Here is a 21,315-nt window from a genome sequence, read left to right on the forward strand (position 1 = left end):
TGACTGATCAAGACTAGAGCTACATCCTTTTAAATATGTCTGCTGCCCAGTGCAATCGCTGGCACACAATAGGCTCTTCATGAGATTTTATTAAGAAAATTTTACTGAGGACCTACTATGGGTCAGGCTCCCTGCTAGGCCCCAAAGGCATAGAAATTTAATAACCAACACTCTAAGGATGCTCTTTGGGGCAAAATGAGGAATGTCCTCTCTTATATCACAGAATTCTCACTTTTTATAATTTACTCACAGCACCTAAGATATGTATTAGTGGTAATACATGCATATGCCTCATTCTAGCCACAAGCTTGTTTCTAAGAAATAGGTAAGTGAGACTGGGTTCAGTGGTTCATGCCTGTAATCCCAGCACTTTGGGAGGTCGAGTTGAGTGGATTGCTTAAGCCCAGGAGTGTGAGACCAGCCTCGACAATAATGGCAAAACCCCATCTGTACAAAAAGTACAAAAAAATTAGCCAGGTGTGGTGGTGCACATCTGTAGTCCCAGCTTCTCCAGAGGCTGAGGCGGGAGAATCACTAAAGCCAGGAGGCAGAAGTGGCAGTGGGCCAGTGGCAGATAGCACCACTGCACTCCAGCAGGGGTGACAGAGCCAGGCCCTGTCTCAAAAAGCAAACAAACAACAACAATAAACCAAAAACAAACAACAAACAAACAAAAAACAAAAAACCCAGAAATAGTAAATAAGTGAAATTTTTATAAAACTTTCACATAACAAGCCCTTAAACCAAAAATGTTGTTGGTGGACTTATAACAATACATTAAATCTATCTGCTTTGGTAGATACATATAATTCCTGAAAAAAACAGATCCTTACAAATGTGTAGCAAGTGTATCGTGTGTGCGCACACATGCATGCATGCAGGCGTGTTATTAACATTCTTTGGTGTACAATGGGGCAGGTTGTGGGTCCAATTATGTTCCCAGGATCCAGGTGCAGCTGAATGCAGAACCTCTACCACACAGGTGTCATCCTTGGCTACTTAATTGTTAAACTACTCTCCTTTGTGATGGCAGATGATGGATGCAAGAGAGAGAAGGTCTATTTACAACCAACTTTTCTTTCTCATGATATTGCCTCAGAGAAGAGAGTAAGAGGAGCAAAATTAAATATTCAATAGAAATAGTAAAATGGAATTGATCTGCCTACACAAAATATAGATGATTCCCTTAATTTCACTCCATTGAACATGATCTATACAAAAATTAACAAACACCTACTGCTTAGAAGTCTGCTCCTTAGTGCAATCATTTGAGAAGGTTATAGAATATTCTAGGCCCAAACTAGAAATGGGCTTTTCCCTTGCTGCAGTCATAATTGTTGACAAAGACCCATTTGGAGAAGGCAGGGAGATATGTCTTATCCAGATTTCAAACTTGTAGACCTATCAGTGTTGGGAACTGGAGGAGCCTGTGTCCTCCCTCTTCTTTCTTTTCCCTCTTCCCTGTAGCTGACTCACACTCTTAGCTGAAATCTGCGTTCAGAACGTTCTGCATGCTTGCCTTGCTGAACGTAACACAAAGCCTCCTTTTCCAAAGCACTGTCAACATTTTGAAGTGTTTTCACTCATTATTATACCTGTTATTTACCTGGATGACCTAGCAGACAGAAAGAAGCCTTTGCTGTCCCTCGTGGGTCATGGGCACATGTTCAAGGCAGGGGAGGAGGCAGCAAGAAGAGGAAGAGGCCCCAGGAAGAGAGCAAAGGAAGACCTGGAGATCCCCCACATCCCTGCTCCTTGGGATCCTATTTCTTTCCAGGCTTCTACAGTTTGTTCTTTACAGGGCACTCTACTCCCCACTCTAAGGATTTTATTTGCAGCTTGCAAAGCTGAAATCTTTTTTGTGCCCTGGGTTGGTGTGCCCTGGGTTATGATGCCCAGCTCTCAGCCTCAGCCTTTTAAAAAACAAATCACTTACAGGATTGTTTGGATGGCATTAATTTGCAGAACAAAGAGCTGGGAAGAGGAGGAGGTGGAGGAGGACTGCCCCGATGATGTCAGGAAGACTTCTCTCTGGAGAGCGCATGTTTCTGGGTGACATGTATCTCCTGGGTGAGGTTGGGTGTACTCAAAATACTGGCTGAGCATTTGAGAGGCCACAGAGGTGCAAAGGCAGGACTGGAGACTGGAGAAAATCTCCCTCCATCCCAGCTCCTTAAGGGTGGTCAGCTTGTATTTACAGCTGTTTGGTGACCCTAGGAGGGGGCTGAGGGAGGAAAGCATGGCCAGGAGATGGGTCATTAGCAACTGTGCATTTGTCCTGCTGCCCTTCTGAGTGTTGCTCAATGCTTGGATACTGCTCTGTGTGGTCTCATGCAGTGCTCTGAGCAACAGATCGAGGAGGAAGGAAACTTTTCTTGAGTCCTTTGGCCAATTCATTGCTGACTTCAGTTAGGACTGTTGGGAGCATTTCTCTAGAGACGCGGTGAACCCTTTGAAAATACTCAAAAGTTCTGAGCTCCTGGCTGAGGACGTTTAACACAGGGCAGGTTAGCAGTTCATCTCCAAACCACCCATGATAGAAAACAGCAGGGAGTGGACCTAGGAAGAGATCACGAAAAGCTCTCAGAAGGAAGCAGCACAAATGCTCATTTCTTAAGAATGAGGTTGGGCAAGGCAGGAGGGTAGGAACCATCTGCTCAAACAAGAACTAGGGGGGTGGGAATGTCCAAGGGGAAGCAGCAGAAAGATAAAGCAAGGCAGGCAGGTGAGTCATCAAGGCCTCTGGGGAAGTGGAATTTGTTGAGGCTACACGTTGCTGCACTATGGACCTTCTGCCATGCTTTAACTTTTATACCAGGTAACTAGATACCTGAGAAATTTCCTTTTACAGGCCAAACTCTGGTTTTTAAAAAAAGATACTTAAGAAAAGGAAATCAGGTCTCCATGAAGACAGGATATTTGCCTGACTTATTGTTTTATCCTCAAACTTAGAATAATGCACGCAGTGAGTGCTCCATAAATATCTGAGGAATGAGCAGGCTGTCCAATGCATTCAGTGTAGTGACTTTCTTCTACAGCCTGTTTTTGTATGAAAGGGGAAAGTCTCCCCCATCTTTCAAAGGGAGCGCTTGGGGTGACGAAGGGCTCTATGCAATCTACATAATCTTTGTATGGGTCATTTTAATTGTTTAGTTATTTTATTTCAGCAAATATTTATTGAGCAGTTACCTATACTGTACAGATACTAAGCTTAGCATATGTGAATACAATGGTAAGCAGAATAGACTGTGTGCACCATGCAGTCTCATAAGCTGTAGTTCTCTGAGACCATTATTAGGATTCCAGGTTTTAATTGACTGATCAGTTTAACCAAGCCAAAGTAACCTACCAAACCAACAAACAAAAGAACTACATCCAAAGCACTGGCCCCTTCGAACTTCAGAACTTCTCATGAACATCAGATGATACACATGACTCAATCCTCTAGGTTAGAAAGAACCTTGAGAGAACATTTTAGACTGGCCCTTATGATTAGTCACAATAGGCTGGGTTATGCTGCAGTCAAAAATTAACCCTGAAATCTCTTCAATTTAAGACAACAAAGGTATATTTCTTGTTTAAGCAAAGCTCCTTATGGATGGCTGCTTCCACACATTGACTCAGAGATCTCATCTGCTTTTATCTAATGATTCGGCATCTAAATAAGTGACATCAATGTCACCATGACTTGAGATCAAAGATTGTAGGCAAATGCCTAGAGGCTGTCCACTGTCTTAGTCTGGAAGTGACACCTCCACTTCCCCTCACAGTTCTTTGGCTAGCACTAGTCACATGACCACATGCAACTGGGAGGGGGCTGGGAGGTGGGTGGGAACAGATGGATATTTGATGAGCGGTAAATGTCTCAGCCACACTCATTCTTTACACAAAACTCCCCCTGAATCATCATTCTGAAGAATTGAGAAACAACCTTGAAACAATAGATGAGATTTAGAGAATAGATTTTTCAAATATATGAGTCAATTTCTTTTCTAGCTCTTTATCTGAGACTAATTTTGAAATTAAAGGAATATAGTTAGCTATTCCTCTTTCTAGGTCAGAGGAATTCACTACTGACTTTATTGTACATCCATCATTCTTTGATTTCTTTCCTAGGCCAGGAAAACTTCATCTTATGCTGCATATTTTCAGGTGGTAAGGTTTATTTTTTCATCCTGGTAAAAAGAGATAACACTCTAGATTGTAAATTTGTTTTAATATCTCTCAAAACTCTACGGTAGTAGCATTACCTATCTTCTGAGTGTTTCCTTTGCAACCCTTTGTCTACTGGACTCCTATTTATAATAAATATTTAGTGGATTGTGTCTGAAATGTTAGAATAACATTTGCTTTTTCTAGATTCACTTTTTGTTACTGGACAGAAAGCATCAACTTGTTTCTTTGTATTTCTTCTGCCATTGGGGCTTTTATTAAATTAAGTGTCGTAGCATCTTATTTATTTCTAATTCAGCTGCAGATTTCTGCCTAAGTGTGCCTTGATTGTGTCCTTGCTTGCTCAGGCACATTCTCCCATAAACTATAGTCCTGTAATTAGCCCTAGACCCATGAAAGAAATATGTTGAAATATGATAATTTATTCCATTTGCTAATATAAGTTTATTCCTTGGTAGCATTTTCCAGAGCCACATGGATTTGATTATTCTTAAATCTTCACTTCCTAGTGATGGTTCTTTCATTATATTATAAATTATCTGATTATAATTCAGTGGCACAAACTCTTGACTTCGTTTTTTTTTTTTTTTTTTTTTTTTAAACTTGTAGTTGATAGTACTTGAAATGTTGGTAGCTTCATTATGGAATCCAAAGGCACTATTACTCTTTGAAATTGGAAAATGCTATTGCCTAACTGGAGTTTATTAGAAAAGAAACCAATTTGGGGGAAATTCAGTAATGCAAACTTGATCTCAGACGTAACCACTAATAGGAACTTTGAGTGAAATTTTGCCTTGCAGCAACTTATCCAGAGGGAAAAAGACTTCTCCTTGGAAGGAAGGCTGAAACTTTTTTTTTTTTTTTTTTTTAGTGTTTCACACTCAAAGGTTTGTAAGGGTAAAGCCATACTACCTCTTCTTCCTTTTAATTTACTGAACCAGAATTTTTAGGAATTTTTCTTTTGACACTGTTTTAAAATTTTTTGAGCATCTACTATGTGTTAGGCCCCAGAAGAAAAGACAGCTGGGCTCCTTACCCCCATGGAGTACTGGTTCTAACGAGGGGGAAAAGGAAACTCAGAATTACAAGATGTTGCTGGCAGATATGCAGAATCCCATGGGAGCCCAAGGCAGAGATCCTATTTCTAACTTGCTGAGACCAGACTTCTCATCCTAGACGCATATCTACGTTGAGACCTGAAGAATGAGAAGTAGTTAACCAAGTGATCAATAGGTGGAAAGGGGAAAGTAGAAGTGTGAGTACTTTAAGCGGATGGAACAGCACATCCAAAGGTCTGGGTGCAAGGGAGAGATCATGATGAGAAACTGAAAGATCGATTTGGCCGGACATTCATGGCATTTATTCATTGTATGCACATTATGCAATGTTTTCCAGCAGTTGTGGTTTGTTTGAGAGGGTAACAAGACAGAGAAGGTGCCAGGCCTGTGACCTTGTCTACCATAAAGGATCCTAGAGGGTTTTGGGTCTTGACTATGACAACAGACACAACTTTCCCACAGCTATCCTCTTACCTGCCATGATGTCACCAGCTGGATGGAATTCATACAGTCCATGAAGTAATAGGAAGAAGACCTTTGTGGTCCCTGTAGCCTGGGAGAAAAGAACTAATTCAGGGTCAGAAGCAACACAGTCCTGAGGGAGTCTGGGTACTGAGTGAAGCAGAGATGAAAACAAAACAGGACAGAGTGGCAAATTTGATTTACCTAATAAGAGCAGGCAAGGAAGACTGGCAAGTGTGACAGAAAAGACCTGGGCACTGAATGTGTTTGGGGGTGGAAGTTGAGAATAGGAAAGAGACAACTCAAGAGACAAGCTGGCATTCACATGCAGGGTAGTGACAGGGGCAGCAATGGTGAGAGAGACTTGTTAAATGTCTGCTATGCATTAAGAAATTTACCTCCTCCTTTAGTGTTTCCTTGATAGACGGGACAGATTTGAAATGCTGAATATGGACTTATAATACTTTCTGGTTGTATTTGTATTTCTTTGAATGCAGTGCTTGACTGAGACTGGACCAGTTGGTCCAAACCTGGGACTCGCAGGGTTGTAGAAACCTTCTCATGTGACTGTAGCACCAACTTGCTAAACAGAGTGCAGACGACTGTTTAGAAATATAGCCAATAGAAAATCTCAGTTCTTCCTCTTGGGTTATTACTAGGATAGTTCCTAAAGGTGATACATTTGCAGATGTCTGCCAAGCCCATGATTTTCTGCATCCAAAAAACTCTTCCCTCACCCAAAAGAACTAGCACTCTGGCCAGGCACGGTGGCTCACACCTGTAATCCTAGCACTTTGGGAGGCTGAGGTGGGCAGATCACATTGGGAGTTTGAGACCAGCCTGACCAACATGGAGAAACCCCATCTCTACCAAAAATACAAAATTATTCGGGCATGGTGGCGCATGCCTATAATCCTAACTACTCAGGAGGCTGAGGCAGGATAATTGCTTGAACCCAGGAGGCGGAGGTTGTGGTGAGCCGAGATGGCGCCATTGCACTCCAGCCTGCGCAACAAGAGCAAAAAACTCCGTTTCAAAAAAAAAAAAAGAACTAGCACTCTGCCAGCATGCTAGCACCTAGCACTTCATCCCTGTTCCACCACTGGTTGATCAGACCAGGAATGAGTACCTGACCCAAACTGGGCCAATCAGAGTATTTTTTGAGACTAAAATATTAAATGAAGAAGATGGCAACTTGGGAGCTGTGGAGAACCACATATGTCCATGAATTTCCCAAAGCTGAAAAAGCAAAATAACAAAGGGAAAAGATTAAGCAGACTATGGAGGAGAAGCTGAGCTTAAAATTTAGGGTAGAAACTTTCTGATCCCTTGGTGGCTTTTCTATTTCAGGCTCTAGGCCCTCATGAAGCTGTTTCCCTTAGCTTCTTGCAAGATATGCAGTATCTTTCAAACAAATTTTCTTTCTTTTTTTTTTTTGTGGCCCAAGTTAGTTTGAAGTAAGTTTTGATTACTTAAAATCCAAAGAACTTAGCCTTAAAAAATTGCCCTTTATGGCCCAAATTCCTTAGGTCATTCAATTTACATTCTAGTATTTCTAGATCCATCTGTTTGCGAACTTCTTGGGTGTTAAGGACACAAGGCCGTCCATCAGCCCTGATGACCTGTTTTATCTTCAGAATCAGCCAGCCGAGCAGGAGAAACAAGTATGTGCTAGTATTTTGCTGAGAAAGTTCTTAAATCATCTCATCTCCTGCTGGGTATAATTGTGTCATTTAATAGCTTAACCATTTCCCCCTAAACTTCAGCCTGGGTTTGCTTTTATTAATCTATTGCATCTTCTAACGAGCTTTCCTTCTTAGGTTCATGACTGGATGTCTGTCTCAGTCAAAATTAGCTATATTTAGAATTTAGGCTGGGATGGGTTTTCCAAAGGGGCTGATGTTTCTCGTTCTAATCTAAAAGTAAAACCAGTATCTACTTTACACATAGGGCGGATGAGTATTTGAGAAGCAGACCCTTCAACCCCAAAGCTCTGTAACACAAACTGGACTGAGCCCTTAGCACACAAGGGCTCACAGAAAATAAAGGCTTTCCCATGATGAAAGGGGTGGCCCTAGATCGCCAAATGTTTATGAAAAATGTGATGACCCGGGGCCCTGATTAATCAGACTCTCTAGGGATGGGGCTAGGGATCCTGAATTTTCCGTAATCTACCCAGTTAATTTTGATGTGTGAAAACCATTGGCTCTGAGCCCAAGTAGCAATTCTCAAATCCAAACATAATTGTTAGATTGTGTTTTACAATAAGCTCACTCTCTTCTTCAGTGCAGCAGTGGTATACATCTATCATAAAAATTAAAGCCAGTTGAAGTACATTCCTTTTTTGATGACTGCCATTCCTGAAAAAAAGTGAACCCACTCCAGCTCCTCTAAAATTGGACTAGAAGCTACTGGCTCAAGTCTCTATATTCAGACCAATAAGATTGTTAGGTTCCCTTGAAGCAACAGGGACTAGCGGATGTGTTTTTGTTTGCTTGTTTGTGGTAGGGGCAGGAGGCAGACAAATGTCTAGGCAGACAGGGGTGGGTCTCCAGCAAAACCCCACCTTCCTGGCCGGAAATAGTCCCGGGTAAATCCTCGAACTGGAATGAGAACGTGCCTTTGCACTTGGTGCATTTTCCTCTGATTTTTTTTTCTTTTTCTTGAGATGGAATCTCGCTCTGTCACCCAGGTTGGAGTGCACTGGTGCAATCTTGGTTCACTCCAATCTCTGCCTCCCGGGTTGTCTCAGGCTCTTGTCTCAGCCTCCCGAGTAGCTGGGATTACAGGCATGTGCCGCCACACCTGGCTAATTTTTGTATTTTTAGTAGAGATGAGGTTTTGCCATATTGGCCAGGCTGTTCTCAAACTCCTGACCTCAGGTCATCTGCCTGCCTCCGCCTCCCAAAGTGCTGGGATTATAGGCTTGAGTCACTGTGCCTGGCCACTTTCCTCTGATTGATCCCCACCCTTCACTTAGTTTACATATATCTACCCTTTCCTAATTGGTTTTCTACACTATCATGCCCACCTTTGAGTGGTGTCTTTGCTTTAACCTTTTTTGCATGCTCGCAAACCAATCAGGATGCACTGCTTATTCTGAGCCCATAAAAAACCTGAGATCCACTGAACCAGAACCCCTTTGAGGAGGACGAGGAGTTTTCATTAAGTTCTGTGGGCATTTTTTACACGTAGTAAAGATTCAGGCCTTCTTCAAATGTCTCTAAATCCTATTTAATGCTTACATTAAAAAAAGATAAGAGCATTCTTAGACTAGATATGGCTCAGTCATATTGGGAACTCTCCTGCCTTCAGGTGAGTTCAGGGGACCACTGCCTTCAGGGGACCACTGCTGCATCCCCTCCCTCCCTGCCAACAGCCGTTGCATCACTCAAACTTCTTGCTTAACTCACTCTTCGAGTGTGTGTGTACCTAATCCTTCCTGGTGGTGAGACAAGAACCCAGGCCTAAGCTGTGGAGCAAAAACACTCAATCATTTGTTTATTTGCTTCAGAGACTTGGAAGAAAGCAAGAAATGCCAAGGCAGAATTTCTTGAGCTGTGATTCTCAAACCACCTAGATCATAAAGATATAAAGGGCCTTGTTATAAGAGCAGATTCTGGGGCTCTACCTCAGATCCACCAAACCAGAACGTCTTTCAGGAGGATGAGGAGTTTTCAGTAAGTTCAGTGGGCATTTTTTACACATAGTGAAGATTCAGGCCTTCCTTGAATGTCTCTAAATCCTATTTAATGTGTATAATAAAAAAAAGATAAGAGCGTTATTAGACTGGATACCACTGGTATCTAGTTCTTGCCAGCCTCTCTGTTTGGGTAGACTAGAAATACTAATGATAGTAATAACAATAGCTAATGTGTTTTGAGCTCTTATAATGACAGGTAGCACTAAGAGTTTTACAAGTATTGTTCCAGTACATCCACACAATAACCCAGTAATGACTCTTCTGTTATTATCTCATTTAATAGATTAAGAACTGAGGCTCAAGGAGGATATGGACATTTCCCAAGATCAACAACTAGCAAGTGGTTGAGATGAGATTTAAAATGTTAAAGGAACATGGGGCCAAAATAAAAGGTGCACAACTGGCATTTAGTGCATATGGGATCCTTCATATGTTTTCATTGGGATTGCAAGGAACACTTGAGCCCGAAGAAGAGGTTACATAGGTATGTGTTGTCACAATACATAAGCACAATGGAGAGGGGTGTGTGAGGGACCAAAATCAAATGGTAACCCTAGAAGGGTACCTCCATGGCAGGAACTAGGATCTGTTTGGAGGTGAGGAAGTCCTGAAGACCAGCTCCTCTGGGTCCATTCTGGTCTCTTGTCTTTGCTCTTGGATCTGCTCTCAGCCTAGACTTTTGCTTACCTGTTGCTTCTGCTTCCTCATCCTTCCTCTTACCCTGTTGCTCCTAGGCCTGACTCCACCTTCTGGTTCCTCCTCATACATTCTCTTAGCTTCCACTGCCACTGTCAGCTGCCTCATTCTCTCAGAATTTCTTAGTTTATAATCTTATTTAATCTTATCAGAGACAAGGTCTCTCGCTGTGTCACCCAAACTGGAGTGCAGTGGCACAGTCATAAGTCATTGCAGCCTCAAGTGATCTTCCTGCCTCAGCCTCCTTAGCACCTGGGACTAAAGATTTGCACCACTATGCCCAGCTACTGGTTTTTGTTTTCGTTTTTTTCCCATAGAGACGGGGGTGGAGGGGGGTCTTGCTGTGTTGCCCCAGGCTGGTCTTGAACTCCTGGCCTCAAGTGATCCTCCCACCTCAGCCTCCCAAAAGTACTGGGATTATAGACATGAACCACTGTGCCTGGCCTATATTCTTGAGAGAGGGAATCTTATTAGTCCGGTTTATCATGCTTATAGGATTGCTGGTTAGGTGCTATACTTGACTACAATCATTTTGGCTGAAGAGGAGAAAGAGGGAGGCTCTATGTTAAAAACCATGGTTGCCTGCAGGCCATGCTCTACAGAGGTCTGTAAGCAGAACAGGCACAATTGCCATTTCCAGCTCAAGTTTTTGTTCAAAAGCTCTTAGAATGTCTTAGAATGAAACAACTCTTATTGTCTGCCACTCCCAAGACCTCGTGATTAGTTACCGTGGGTAAGACAACTGTTCCCGATGTCTTGCCTTGTTGAAAGTAAAGTTTGTAAGCTCCTTTAAGGTAGAGATTTTTGTTTGTTTTACATGTTGTTATATTCTAAACACCTAGAACAGTTCCTGGCATAGAGGAAGTCTTTCATAAATATTTGTTGAATGAATTCATAGATGATATTGTAGCATCTAGCAACTCCCTAATGTTATGGATGAGACATCGGGAAATTGAATTTACATGCTGCCTTGGTCCTGGCTCCCAGTCAACGTTAATGCCACCCTAACCAGAACACAGACGTGGATGTAATTCTCCAGACAGACCACTTATTATTTGCTTAAAAGCAAACACAAATATTTTTGGGTCATCTCCTGGTTTCAATTCTTGCTAATAACTGAAAATTAAGTGTGTGGCCTGGGTAGGAATCGGTTTCAAGAATCCTCAAGGAACAAAGATTCTATGAAGGCAATGCACTGAAACCAGTGGTTCTCAACAAGGGGCAATTTTGCCCTCAGGAGACATTGGCAATGTGTGGAGACATTTTTAATTGTGGTTAAATAAACATAATATAACATTTACCATCTTAACCACTTTTAAGTGTACAGTTCAGTAGTATCAAGTTCATCTGCATCGTTCTGCAACCCGTCTCCAGAACTCTTTTCATCTTGCCAAAATGAAACTCTATACCCATTAAATAATAACTCCCCATTCCCTTCTCCCTTCAGTCCCTGACAACCAATCACTCTTCTACGTTCTGTCTCTATGAATTTGACTCTAGGTGCCTTAGATAAATGGAATCATACACTTGTCTTTTTGTGACTGGCTTATCTCACTTAGCCAAATGTCCTCAAGGTTCAACCACATTGTAGCATGTGTCAGAATTTCCTTCCTTTTTAAGGCTGAATAATATTCCATTTTATGTATACACCACACCTTGTTTACACATTCATCTTGTGGACATTTGGGTTGCTCCCACTTTTTGAATATTGTGAATGCTGCTGCTATGAATATGGGTGTACAAACACCTCTTTGGAGACCCTGCTGTCAATTCTTTTGGGTATAGCCCAGAAGCAGCATATGGTAGTAATTCTGTTTTTAAATTTTTTGAAGAACTGCCTGTTTTCCACAGCACTGCATCATTTTACATTCCCACCAACAGTGTACAAGGGTTCCAATTGCCCCACATCCTCACCCACAATTGTTATTATTGTTAACAGTTGCCATCCTAATGCTTGTGATGGGAGACATTTTTAGTTGTCACAGTTCCTGGGGGCTGCTACTGACATCTAGTGAGTAGAGGTCAGCGATGTTGCTAAACATCCTACAATGCACGGGACAGCCCTCTGCAACCGAGAATTAACCAGCACAAGATGTCAATACTGTTGAGGTTTAGAAATCCCGATTTAAACAATCAGGTTAATCTTTCACAGTAAAACTCATCCCTCCATACCTGTGTCCCTTCTTTACTTTGTTGAAACGCTCAAAGGCAGAGACCACCCCTAAGATCTGGAAAGTGAGGGAGGACGGAGAAGAATGGCACCATTTCTTTTATTCAAATTTTATTGGAAGTTTACAAATGTATTACAGACATCAGTAAAACATCATATCCATTTTACAGGGCACGGATCTCAAGCAAAGTGTTCAGAACAGTCTCTGGCAGAGCCCACACCAAAGGCCTGTTGCAGACCTTCTTAACAAATAGCTTGACACTCAACACAGAACACAGACTCTGGCCTGCCTCACCTTCCCAGGCCCTTTGAGGTTTTGTTTATGCACTTGAAACGAAAGCAGGAGATGGGCAAAGCAATCCTGTGGAGGAAAGAATGAGTTTAGGAGAGGAAAACCTGTCGAAGTCCTAATTTGCTAAAAAAAAAAAAAAAAAAAAAAAAAAAAATTAAAAAAAATGGAGGACTCATAGTCCTTAGAATGTTAAGTCAGGGTCCATGATCAAATCATGACCCTTTATGGAAAGATATGAAAATCAGCTAGGTAGGTTTGAGAACAGACCTGATTGGTAAGTAACTCCCTCTGAAAAATTTAGAAAAGCTTGGTCAGTGACCTGTTGAACATCAATGGCCAAATGCTGAGCAGAGTGAAGGGATATCTCAGAGAACTCTCAGAATAGAACAAGAAGATTTTTCTCTATCCTATGGATTCATCATATTCAAAACACAGAAATGTTTTCCTAACACTACGTGACTTTCCCCTCCTTTATATTTCCTTGAGGAAAGCTAGTTTTGTCAGCAGGAAGTAAGCTTATAAAATAGTATGGCTCCCAATAGTGAGTCATATTTTATGGGAGTCTTGTGTTGACTAGGCAACTATTATGAGAAAATGGAAAAAGAATCCAATTTTTTCTTGATCTTAACTTTGAGGACTATTTCTAAATGGTCATAAGAATAAGCTCTGGTATCTGCTGAGGCACCAGAGGGACAAACCACTGGAGACAAGGCAAAGGCCATTTCCACTTCTCTTGTGCTTAAAGAAATGTACCTCAAAAGGTGGTGATCTGAAACTGCCTTCAACAGCTGGCAGTGGAGGCTTGGCTACTGAGTCCTGCATATGCAAATGCTGTCTGCAGAGCCCATTTTAAAGCCCTGAAGGTGCAAAACAGTTGCTAATAGCAACTGTCCTGGCATGAAGTATTCAGATAACTGGTTCAGTTTTCCACTTTCCTTTGTCATGGACGGATCTTCCTTCTTAGGCTTAAGCGTCTGTTTTCTGTTAGAAATACACAAAGAACACTTCTCCTTGGAATTTAAATATGTTATTATTATTTTTTTTTGTTAGAAGGTGGGATTAGATGAAGAATAAGATGAAGTCCTACCTCACCTCTGCAAAATGAAGACTGCCTATAGTAATTGGCAGAGAACATGAAAATGGCAAAGGAGGTGAAAGAGATTTTTTATCCTTTAGCCTAAGAAGTCAGCTTCCTTGAGCCTCCACAACCTGGGGTGGGGAGGGGAGGGTGAACTGGAGTCTCCGTATTACTTATAAATATTGGTTCCTAAATGTTCCTAACTATGCTTCCTAAACTGTTTTTGTTCTATGGCAAGAGAACCAAGGGTGGAAAGACAGATACGAATCAGTTCACAAATAAGATTTGTTAGCAGACTAATAAGATCAGTTCTGATCAACTGGTCCTGGCTGGTTGGAGTGTTGCAAAGATCTGTGAGGCTGCATCCACATTCTCAGCGAGAGTATACAGTGATGCATTGGTTGTATCTGCTTAGCTTGCAGGGAGCGCAGAGCACATGCCACGTATATGTCATCACAGGCCCCATCTGAACTCAACAATAGCTAGTAGTACCCAAGAAGCAGAAAGCTGCCGAAGAAGGAAGAAAACATAATCTTGTTATAGTGCAGGAGCATCCTACAGGAAATGAGGATTAGAAAGCACTACTCCCAGGTCCTGTGTTAGAAACACAAAATTGCTCAGCTGGTTGGGGGTAGAAAGAAAGGAATAAAAAATAAAAGGTGAAAGTGGAAAGAAGGGGTCAAACAACCCACACCAGGACTTCTCCCTTGGACGTATGAAAAACCAGCAAGCATGGTTCTGATCTCCCTTACCTCATTTACCTTCACACTTGGTAGAGATCCTACAACTATATGACAGATGGAAAGTGCCCTGAATACCATCCTCAATGCCACCTGGCTGCTAAGAAGTCTTTTCACAGTACCAAGGGTGGTATGGATGGGCAGAGCCTCTCAGGAAACTGTCAATGACTTATATTTCCTGGGCCTGGGAACAAGCCAGCTATGTTGCTACTGAATTGAGCAGCAATAGGAAATGAACTGAACTCCGAAGCTGCAGTTCTAACCGCAAGACAAGAAGATCAATATTAGGAGAGGTGGAAAAATAACCACCAGGGCATTGGAGAAGACAGAACACTGGAAAAAGATTACTCTTCTGGAAACCAGTCTGTTGAAGATGGAATTATGATCTAAGAGGAAATGAGTACAGGCCCCACTCACAGGAGGAGCTTGTCCAATAAGAGTTAATGGTTTTGATGGAGGAATTAGGTGAGGACCTTAAGTTCTTGCCTCAGGGAAGAATGCACTGGGAATGGGATTCTGGGATGTGATGTGTGAGCTATCACTAGCAGGTGGAATTCCAAATACAATGATGTCCTTTTCCTCAACAGGGCATTCACTTGGAGGTTCTGCCATCATCGCAAGGAACTGGCCTTCCGCATTCAGCATTCTCTGTAAGGTTGCATTTGGGGTAAGAAGAAATCTGCAATGGTAGAATAGAGGGAGGTAATCTTGCTAGTAGACAGTTTTACCCTGAAGCTTGTATGTCATTTCATCTCAAGCTTTGAGCAGTTCAGTCCCTGGATGCTCTCTGGGCATCTAGACTTATGCCTCTAGACCCCTCTGGGCACTGGCCATGTGTCAGTTTTTAGGCCACCTTCTTTCTGCTGATGGTAGTTGAAGCTTTCTTTGAGAAACGTAAGAGGTATTCTGAGAAAAACAGAGTTAGGAAGCAACTTTTACTGGGAGAATTTCTTTCACTGGATTTGGGGCCACAGAGGACAGACATATTTTCAACTGTTTGCTAAGATAAGTGATCTACTTTTCCCCTTCTCTTTTCTTTTTCCAAAATTGCCTTTTTAGTTTCATCAATCAAGGAACTTAAAACTCCAAATTGGACCCGCACAATTTCTACCAGAAACCTGCCACTTTAGTAGCACGGTGTTGCAAATTATTTCTTAATCAGTTTGCCAAGCAGTTTACAAACTTACTATACAAACGTAATAGAGTTAATTCTCCGGAGGCTCGGATAATTAATGAAGCATTTAGATATGAAGATAGCATGCGGAAAACAGCCACAACCAACATGTGCATTGCTTTTTTAAAAAAATCAGTGACAATGACAAATGTCATATTAATACCTGAAAAGCAAATTATTTTAATACATCCCGAATGGAGTGCCATTACCATGTCCTTTACAGCCTTCCTTTCCTCAGACCCATCTGGGACGGGGTCTGAAATACTGCTTTTGACATTCTCTCCATAAAAAGTACTAGAAAATGTTTACTACTATACTGAAAAGAGATCACGCTCACCTCACCATGGCAGATGGCCACTGTGATACACCGGGCACTACACTGACAGTACATCTCACTACAGGTGGGTCCTCCGATGGATTATTTCAACTGCCACAATCCATTAAGGGGAGGAGGAGGATGGAAGAAACCAAGCGCTTCATTTTTAACTGAAGCAAGGTAGGGAGTTTTATTTTACTATAAACAGCACAACCGTTAAATGTCTTCATTAAGCAAACTCACTTTTGAGCCCAATTTCTGACCAACGGTCCTCAAAGTTCAAAATGGAAATCCCCTCCCGACAAAGCCTGTTTTTCAAAGTCACTGCACCACTGAAATCTCAGTAGCCCAACCTTCCTGAGTAACCCAGATACTCTGGTTACTGAGCTGGTTACACTGGATTCTTTCTACAACCTCTGGGAGCTCTTCGAGACGTGGTTGTCACCTGTCCTCTGTTTCATTTCCAGTTCTTCTTTTCCCTGACCTGCCTTCAGATTCTCCTTTAACTTCTACCCTTGACCTGCTTTCTGTTTTCAAATAGCCTTGTTCCTTCTCCAGGCATGACATGTCACACACCGTCCCTCCCAGAGCCCCCTCAGAATCCTTCTGTCCCTCAATCCCAAATGCTTAAGTTCATTTGCTTTGAGGACAACCGGTTGTCAGGCTAAGGCAGCAGCTCTGTCTGCCTTGGTAAAGGAAAGCAGATAATACAATCCAGGAAACATGAGCACCAGAACATAATGCCACATTCAAAACAACGTCATGCTGACATCACACAACAGCACCACTCACAGTCACTTTCACTTTCCCCAAGGGATACATCAACATTAAGTAACTTCAACATTCCCAGCAGGGATGGCATTTCTCACAGAATTTTACTGACACTGGTTGGTTTCTCTAATTGGCAAAAATTACATTTGCAATTTAAAAAAAATTACTACCACTTTGTAGAAAATAAATTCTACTGAGGGTGGGAGCAGACTTAAGGATGGCTCCTTAAGATGGAATGGAGCATAAAATGCTTTGGGTCTAATAGTTATTTTTTTTCAGCCACAAAAAGCCAAATTGAATATATTCCTTTGAAAAAGGTCTCACTGACATGTAACAAATTTGTATAGAAAAAAAAAAAAAAAAAAAAAAGGTGGTACCGGGCCACCTTTTAATACTACTCAAAGACAATGGTGGATGTGCATGCAAGTCCCCACTGAGTCCTACGATATAGAAATTCCTTTGATATTACAAAATACAAAAATATTTTATCAGAACTCTCATTTACATTGCATTTACAATGGACATGTAAATAACTTAGTCTTGGGTCCTGGCTAATAAACAAATTACTTACTGAAAAAAGGGTCCTAAAAGTAAGAGAACCAGAGAGGATAAAAGCGAGCAGGAAACAATTTGCCATCTTGCGAGATGGCAACTCAACACAGAACTGATGGGAAGGAAGTGACCAACCCTGGCCTCAATAGAGTCTACTGTGTTTCCAAAGTGAAATGTGCAAATAATATTCAACATGCCAAGAACTGTGACTACCTATTGAGTCAATCTGTAACCTTGCCTCCATCTACTGACAGCATTTTCCCTTTTCTCCCCCATAAGCCACCCCTAAAAGCGCTTTAACATTTAAAACAGTGCAAGTTTCTGAATTTACATTCTTAGCTCCCATCTTCTCCCATTCCCTGATCCTAATCATATTAAGAAATGATACAGTTTTTGCTCTTCTGTCTTTTCCTGCTGTGCAACTGTCCTCTGCCACCTAAGGTGGAAGATTTGGGGAGGCCGTAGGAGCTGTATTTGTGCAGTAGCTCATCGCTCGTGACGTATCGCAGGCGCGCTGGCTGGGGGATGGGTTCTCCTAGGAAATAGCCCTCGTTGTCAGACTCTGAAGAGGAGGAGCAGGTGGAACACCAATCATACTCCGCGAAGTAGGGTCCCCATCGGTCCCCAAAGGCATTCTGCAAAGCCAGGTCCGACACAGTCCTAGGGCACTGGCCGTACAGGTCCCTCCGGGACCCATGCCCCATGCTCTCCTGGAAGCTCCGCTGGCGCATGAATTGGTCATAGTCCTCCCTGGCTCTCAGAGGGGGCCTATCTTTTAACCGAGAGATGGCCTCGCGTTCGCTGGCCAGGTGGAGGGCGTTGTCGGAGCGAGAGCGTCGGGAACGCCTGGACCTGTGAGGTCGGAAGCGGCGGTTGTCGTCACGCGAAGTAGCTCTTCTCCGGGTGCGTTCGCTCATGGGCTGGATCCTCACGCCCTCCTGCCCTGGCAGCTTGCTGCCCGCCATCCCTCCATCAAAATCAAAGCTCTGATGCATCCTTCCGTGGGACTGCAGGTCTCTGTAGCCAATGGGGTTGCTGAGCTGGTGGAGGTTTCCCTCCATCTCCTGGTACTGCTGGGCGGAGAGCAGGCTGCGAACTGACTCTGCGCTCCGGAACTGCATGGACGAGTTAAGAGTGCCCATGTTGCTCAGCTTCTCAGACACATTCATTCCAGAGTCTTTGCTGAGGTCAGGCATGGAAAATCGGGATAGGTGCTCCTGGCGCTTGGCACCACCATCAGCAGAGAGGCCTGGGGGAGAGAAGAGGGGACCACAGAGATTAATACAGATGTGCAGCGATAAGATCACTGTCACCGCTGGTCATCTATATAGGGTCATTACATACCATTGTGCACTTGTGTACTGCACAAAGACCCTCTCAGGGGGCACATGTGCCCCGTGAGAGGGTTCTCCCCACTTCACAGCAGGTCACTATCTACTTAGACGGGGCACTTGCTTAAAATGCATCCAGAGATGTATTTTACCAGTTGCTAGTTATTCCAAAGGCTCATCAAAGTTACTAAGAGCCCACTGTGTATCTTATGCATGATGCTTCCTCTATATGAAGTTTCACTTTGCAAAGTACTTTAATTACATTTTTGAGTCTAATGATGCACTATAAGCTCTGTAGGACAGATATTTTGGATGAGGAAACTTTAAGCTATAGAAGCTGGATCATGCCCAAGCTGTTTCTGGCAACACTGAACACTGGTTCCACAATACTGGGCCAGTTCACTTCTCTGTTGGCCTGCAGCAGTTTCCTGCTTTGCCTGCTGCCCTTAGTGGCAGGTGGCTCCCTATCAAAAGTGTCTTGGACACTAAGTGACTCCCTAGGTATAGATAGAGAAATATTTACTCTCTCAGACCATTCAGTGAATGCTCCAAGGTTGTAAATGGGTCCCTAGCAGCCAGAAGATGTGGGTGGGACCCCAGGGGACCTCTCTGTCACATGGGTAGGGACTTTTAAAAGTAAAGCAGTGGGTCTGATGCTCTCTAACAGCAGGTGCCCCAGCAATGGACCTCCATTTCCTAAGTGCTGTCAAATGAGCTCCTGGCATCCCTCAGATGAAAACCATTTTGAAGGTGGTGGGAGATACTGACTCCAGTAACTTCCATTTTGCTCATCTTCAAGCAGAGCTCTCTCAGGAGATGTTTAAGAATGGGCCAGGTGGCAAAGTCTCAGCATTTTCCACTCATTATATGTTGCAAGGATCAGCCATTTCTGGTCATAGACAACATGCCTTTGGATTGCAATGGCCCATTATCGCCCCTGCCACTGATTATTCCTATCTTCTACTGAGGCCTCCAGCTTCCTCTTCTGTGACAAAACCTAAAACAGTGTTATGAGCACTTTGCAAAATTACTTGGCAATATTTACTAAAGCTAAATACACATACACATATATGAATTATGAATAAAGCCGCTCTGAATATCCTTGCCCATTTTTTGTGGACTTACGAATTTCTGTTGGGTGTATGACCAAGAGTAGAAACTCCCCAATTCTCCGTCTTCACTCTTGGTTATAGAGTAAACAGAAGTTAGTAAGAAGGTCCAAGAAATGGACAAGGGTATTCAGAGAAGCTTTCTTGTAATAGCCCAGAAATGGAAACAACTGAAATGTCAATTATCAGGAAAATGGATAAATATATTGTGGTCTTTTCTACCATTCCCCACTAAAAGGAATCCAGTCTCTTCAGAAAAATGGCCAATACCAGGATAAAGGCAAGGAAATTAAAAGAAGCAGGATCTTGTTATGCCATAAAGTAGGAAAGTATTAAAAATAAGATATGGTGGGGGTTTGTCAGAAGAACACAGGGCCTATCTTGAAGGGGCCCCCACTGGCCAAATCTGAACAATTTGAGCATTAAAATATTTAAGGGAAGTAATGATTTATAAACCACTGAAACAAATAGGAATTCACAAGTCCATACTGATAACAGATAAATAAAAACATAAATAAATAAATAAATAAATAAATAAATAAATAAATAAATGGGGGAAAAGAGAAGGCTCTATGTATGGTGGAATGCCAACCGCTGTCAGTAGAGTAAGTTCACAAGGAGGAAGGGGGTGCTAGATTTGGAAAATCATTTTATAACCATTGGCGGTAGAGTGCTTCACACAAGAATCAAAAAGTGTGCTACATTTAGGGGGTAAAATTTGATGGGAGAGAGCATTGTTTTAAAGTGTTTCCCTACACATTGCTTATTAGTTGCAAGGGAAGAATTAGTAACTAAACAGTGGTAAAATCAGACAATACCTTGACCTGAAGTTCAAACTTAACATCCCTGGTGAGATGCAACTGCACCCTGTATGCCTCCAGTTGAGATGTACTGAGAAGGGCACACTATCGTTTATGTAGTATTCCAGTCAAGAATGCATTTCCTGAATGTATTCAGGAGGAAACATTAGACAGATCCCAAAAAGGCGGGACATTTGTTATGAAAAAAGGGACTGTAGTCTTAAGACCAGCCAAGGCTGAGAGAATGTTCTAGATTAAAGGGTACAAAGGAAACATGGCAATTACATATAATACCTGATCCTGGACTGGAACCTGCTCAGTAGGGAAAATAAATGCTGTAAAGCAGGGGTTCCCAGACCCCAGGCTATAGACCGGTTAGGAACCAGGCCACACAGCAGGAGGTGAGTGGTCGGTAAGGGAAGCTTCATCTGTATGTACAGCCACTCCCCATTGCTCCAATTACCGCCTGACCTCTGCCTCCTGACAGATCAGCAGCAGCATTAGATTCTCATAGGAGCGTAAACCCTATTGTGAACTGCTCATGCAGGATCTAGGTTGTGTGCTCCTTATGAGAATCTCATGCCTGATGATCCATAACTGTCTCCCATCACTCCTAGACGGGAACGTCTAGTTGCAGGAAAACAAGCTCAGGTTTCCCACTGATTCTACATTATAGTGAGTTGTGTAATTATTTCATTATATATTACAATGTAATAATAATAGAAATAAGGTACACAATAAATATAATACACTTGAACCATCCCAAAGCCATCCCCACCCCCTGACCCCAGTCTGTAGAGAAATTGTCTTCCAAAAAACTGGTCCCTGGTGCCAAAAAGGTTGGGGACTGCTGCTATAAAGGAAAATTTTTGGTCAGCTGAAAAAAAAAA

At 42.4% G+C, this 21,315-nt stretch overlaps 1 protein-coding gene across 3 annotated transcripts in view; it reads right to left on the reverse strand.

Moving 5' to 3' along the window:
• Positions 1-11,341: 11,341 nt before the first annotated feature.
• PRICKLE2 (prickle planar cell polarity protein 2) overlaps positions 11,342-21,315 on the reverse strand; it is a 352,914-nt gene continuing 342,940 nt past the window's right edge. Inside the window, exon 8 of one of the 3 annotated variants that reach the window (XM_015130446.3) lies at positions 11,342-18,434. In XM_015130446.3, coding sequence (XP_014985932.1) covers positions 17,560-18,434 — 875 coding nt within the window. In that variant the 3' untranslated portion in view covers positions 11,342-17,559. 3 annotated transcript variants of the gene reach the window in all.

The sequence above is a fragment of the Macaca mulatta genome, chromosome 2 (assembly GCF_049350105.2).
Source record: "Macaca mulatta isolate MMU2019108-1 chromosome 2, T2T-MMU8v2.0, whole genome shotgun sequence".
Lineage (NCBI taxonomy): Eukaryota > Metazoa > Chordata > Mammalia > Primates > Cercopithecidae > Macaca > Macaca mulatta.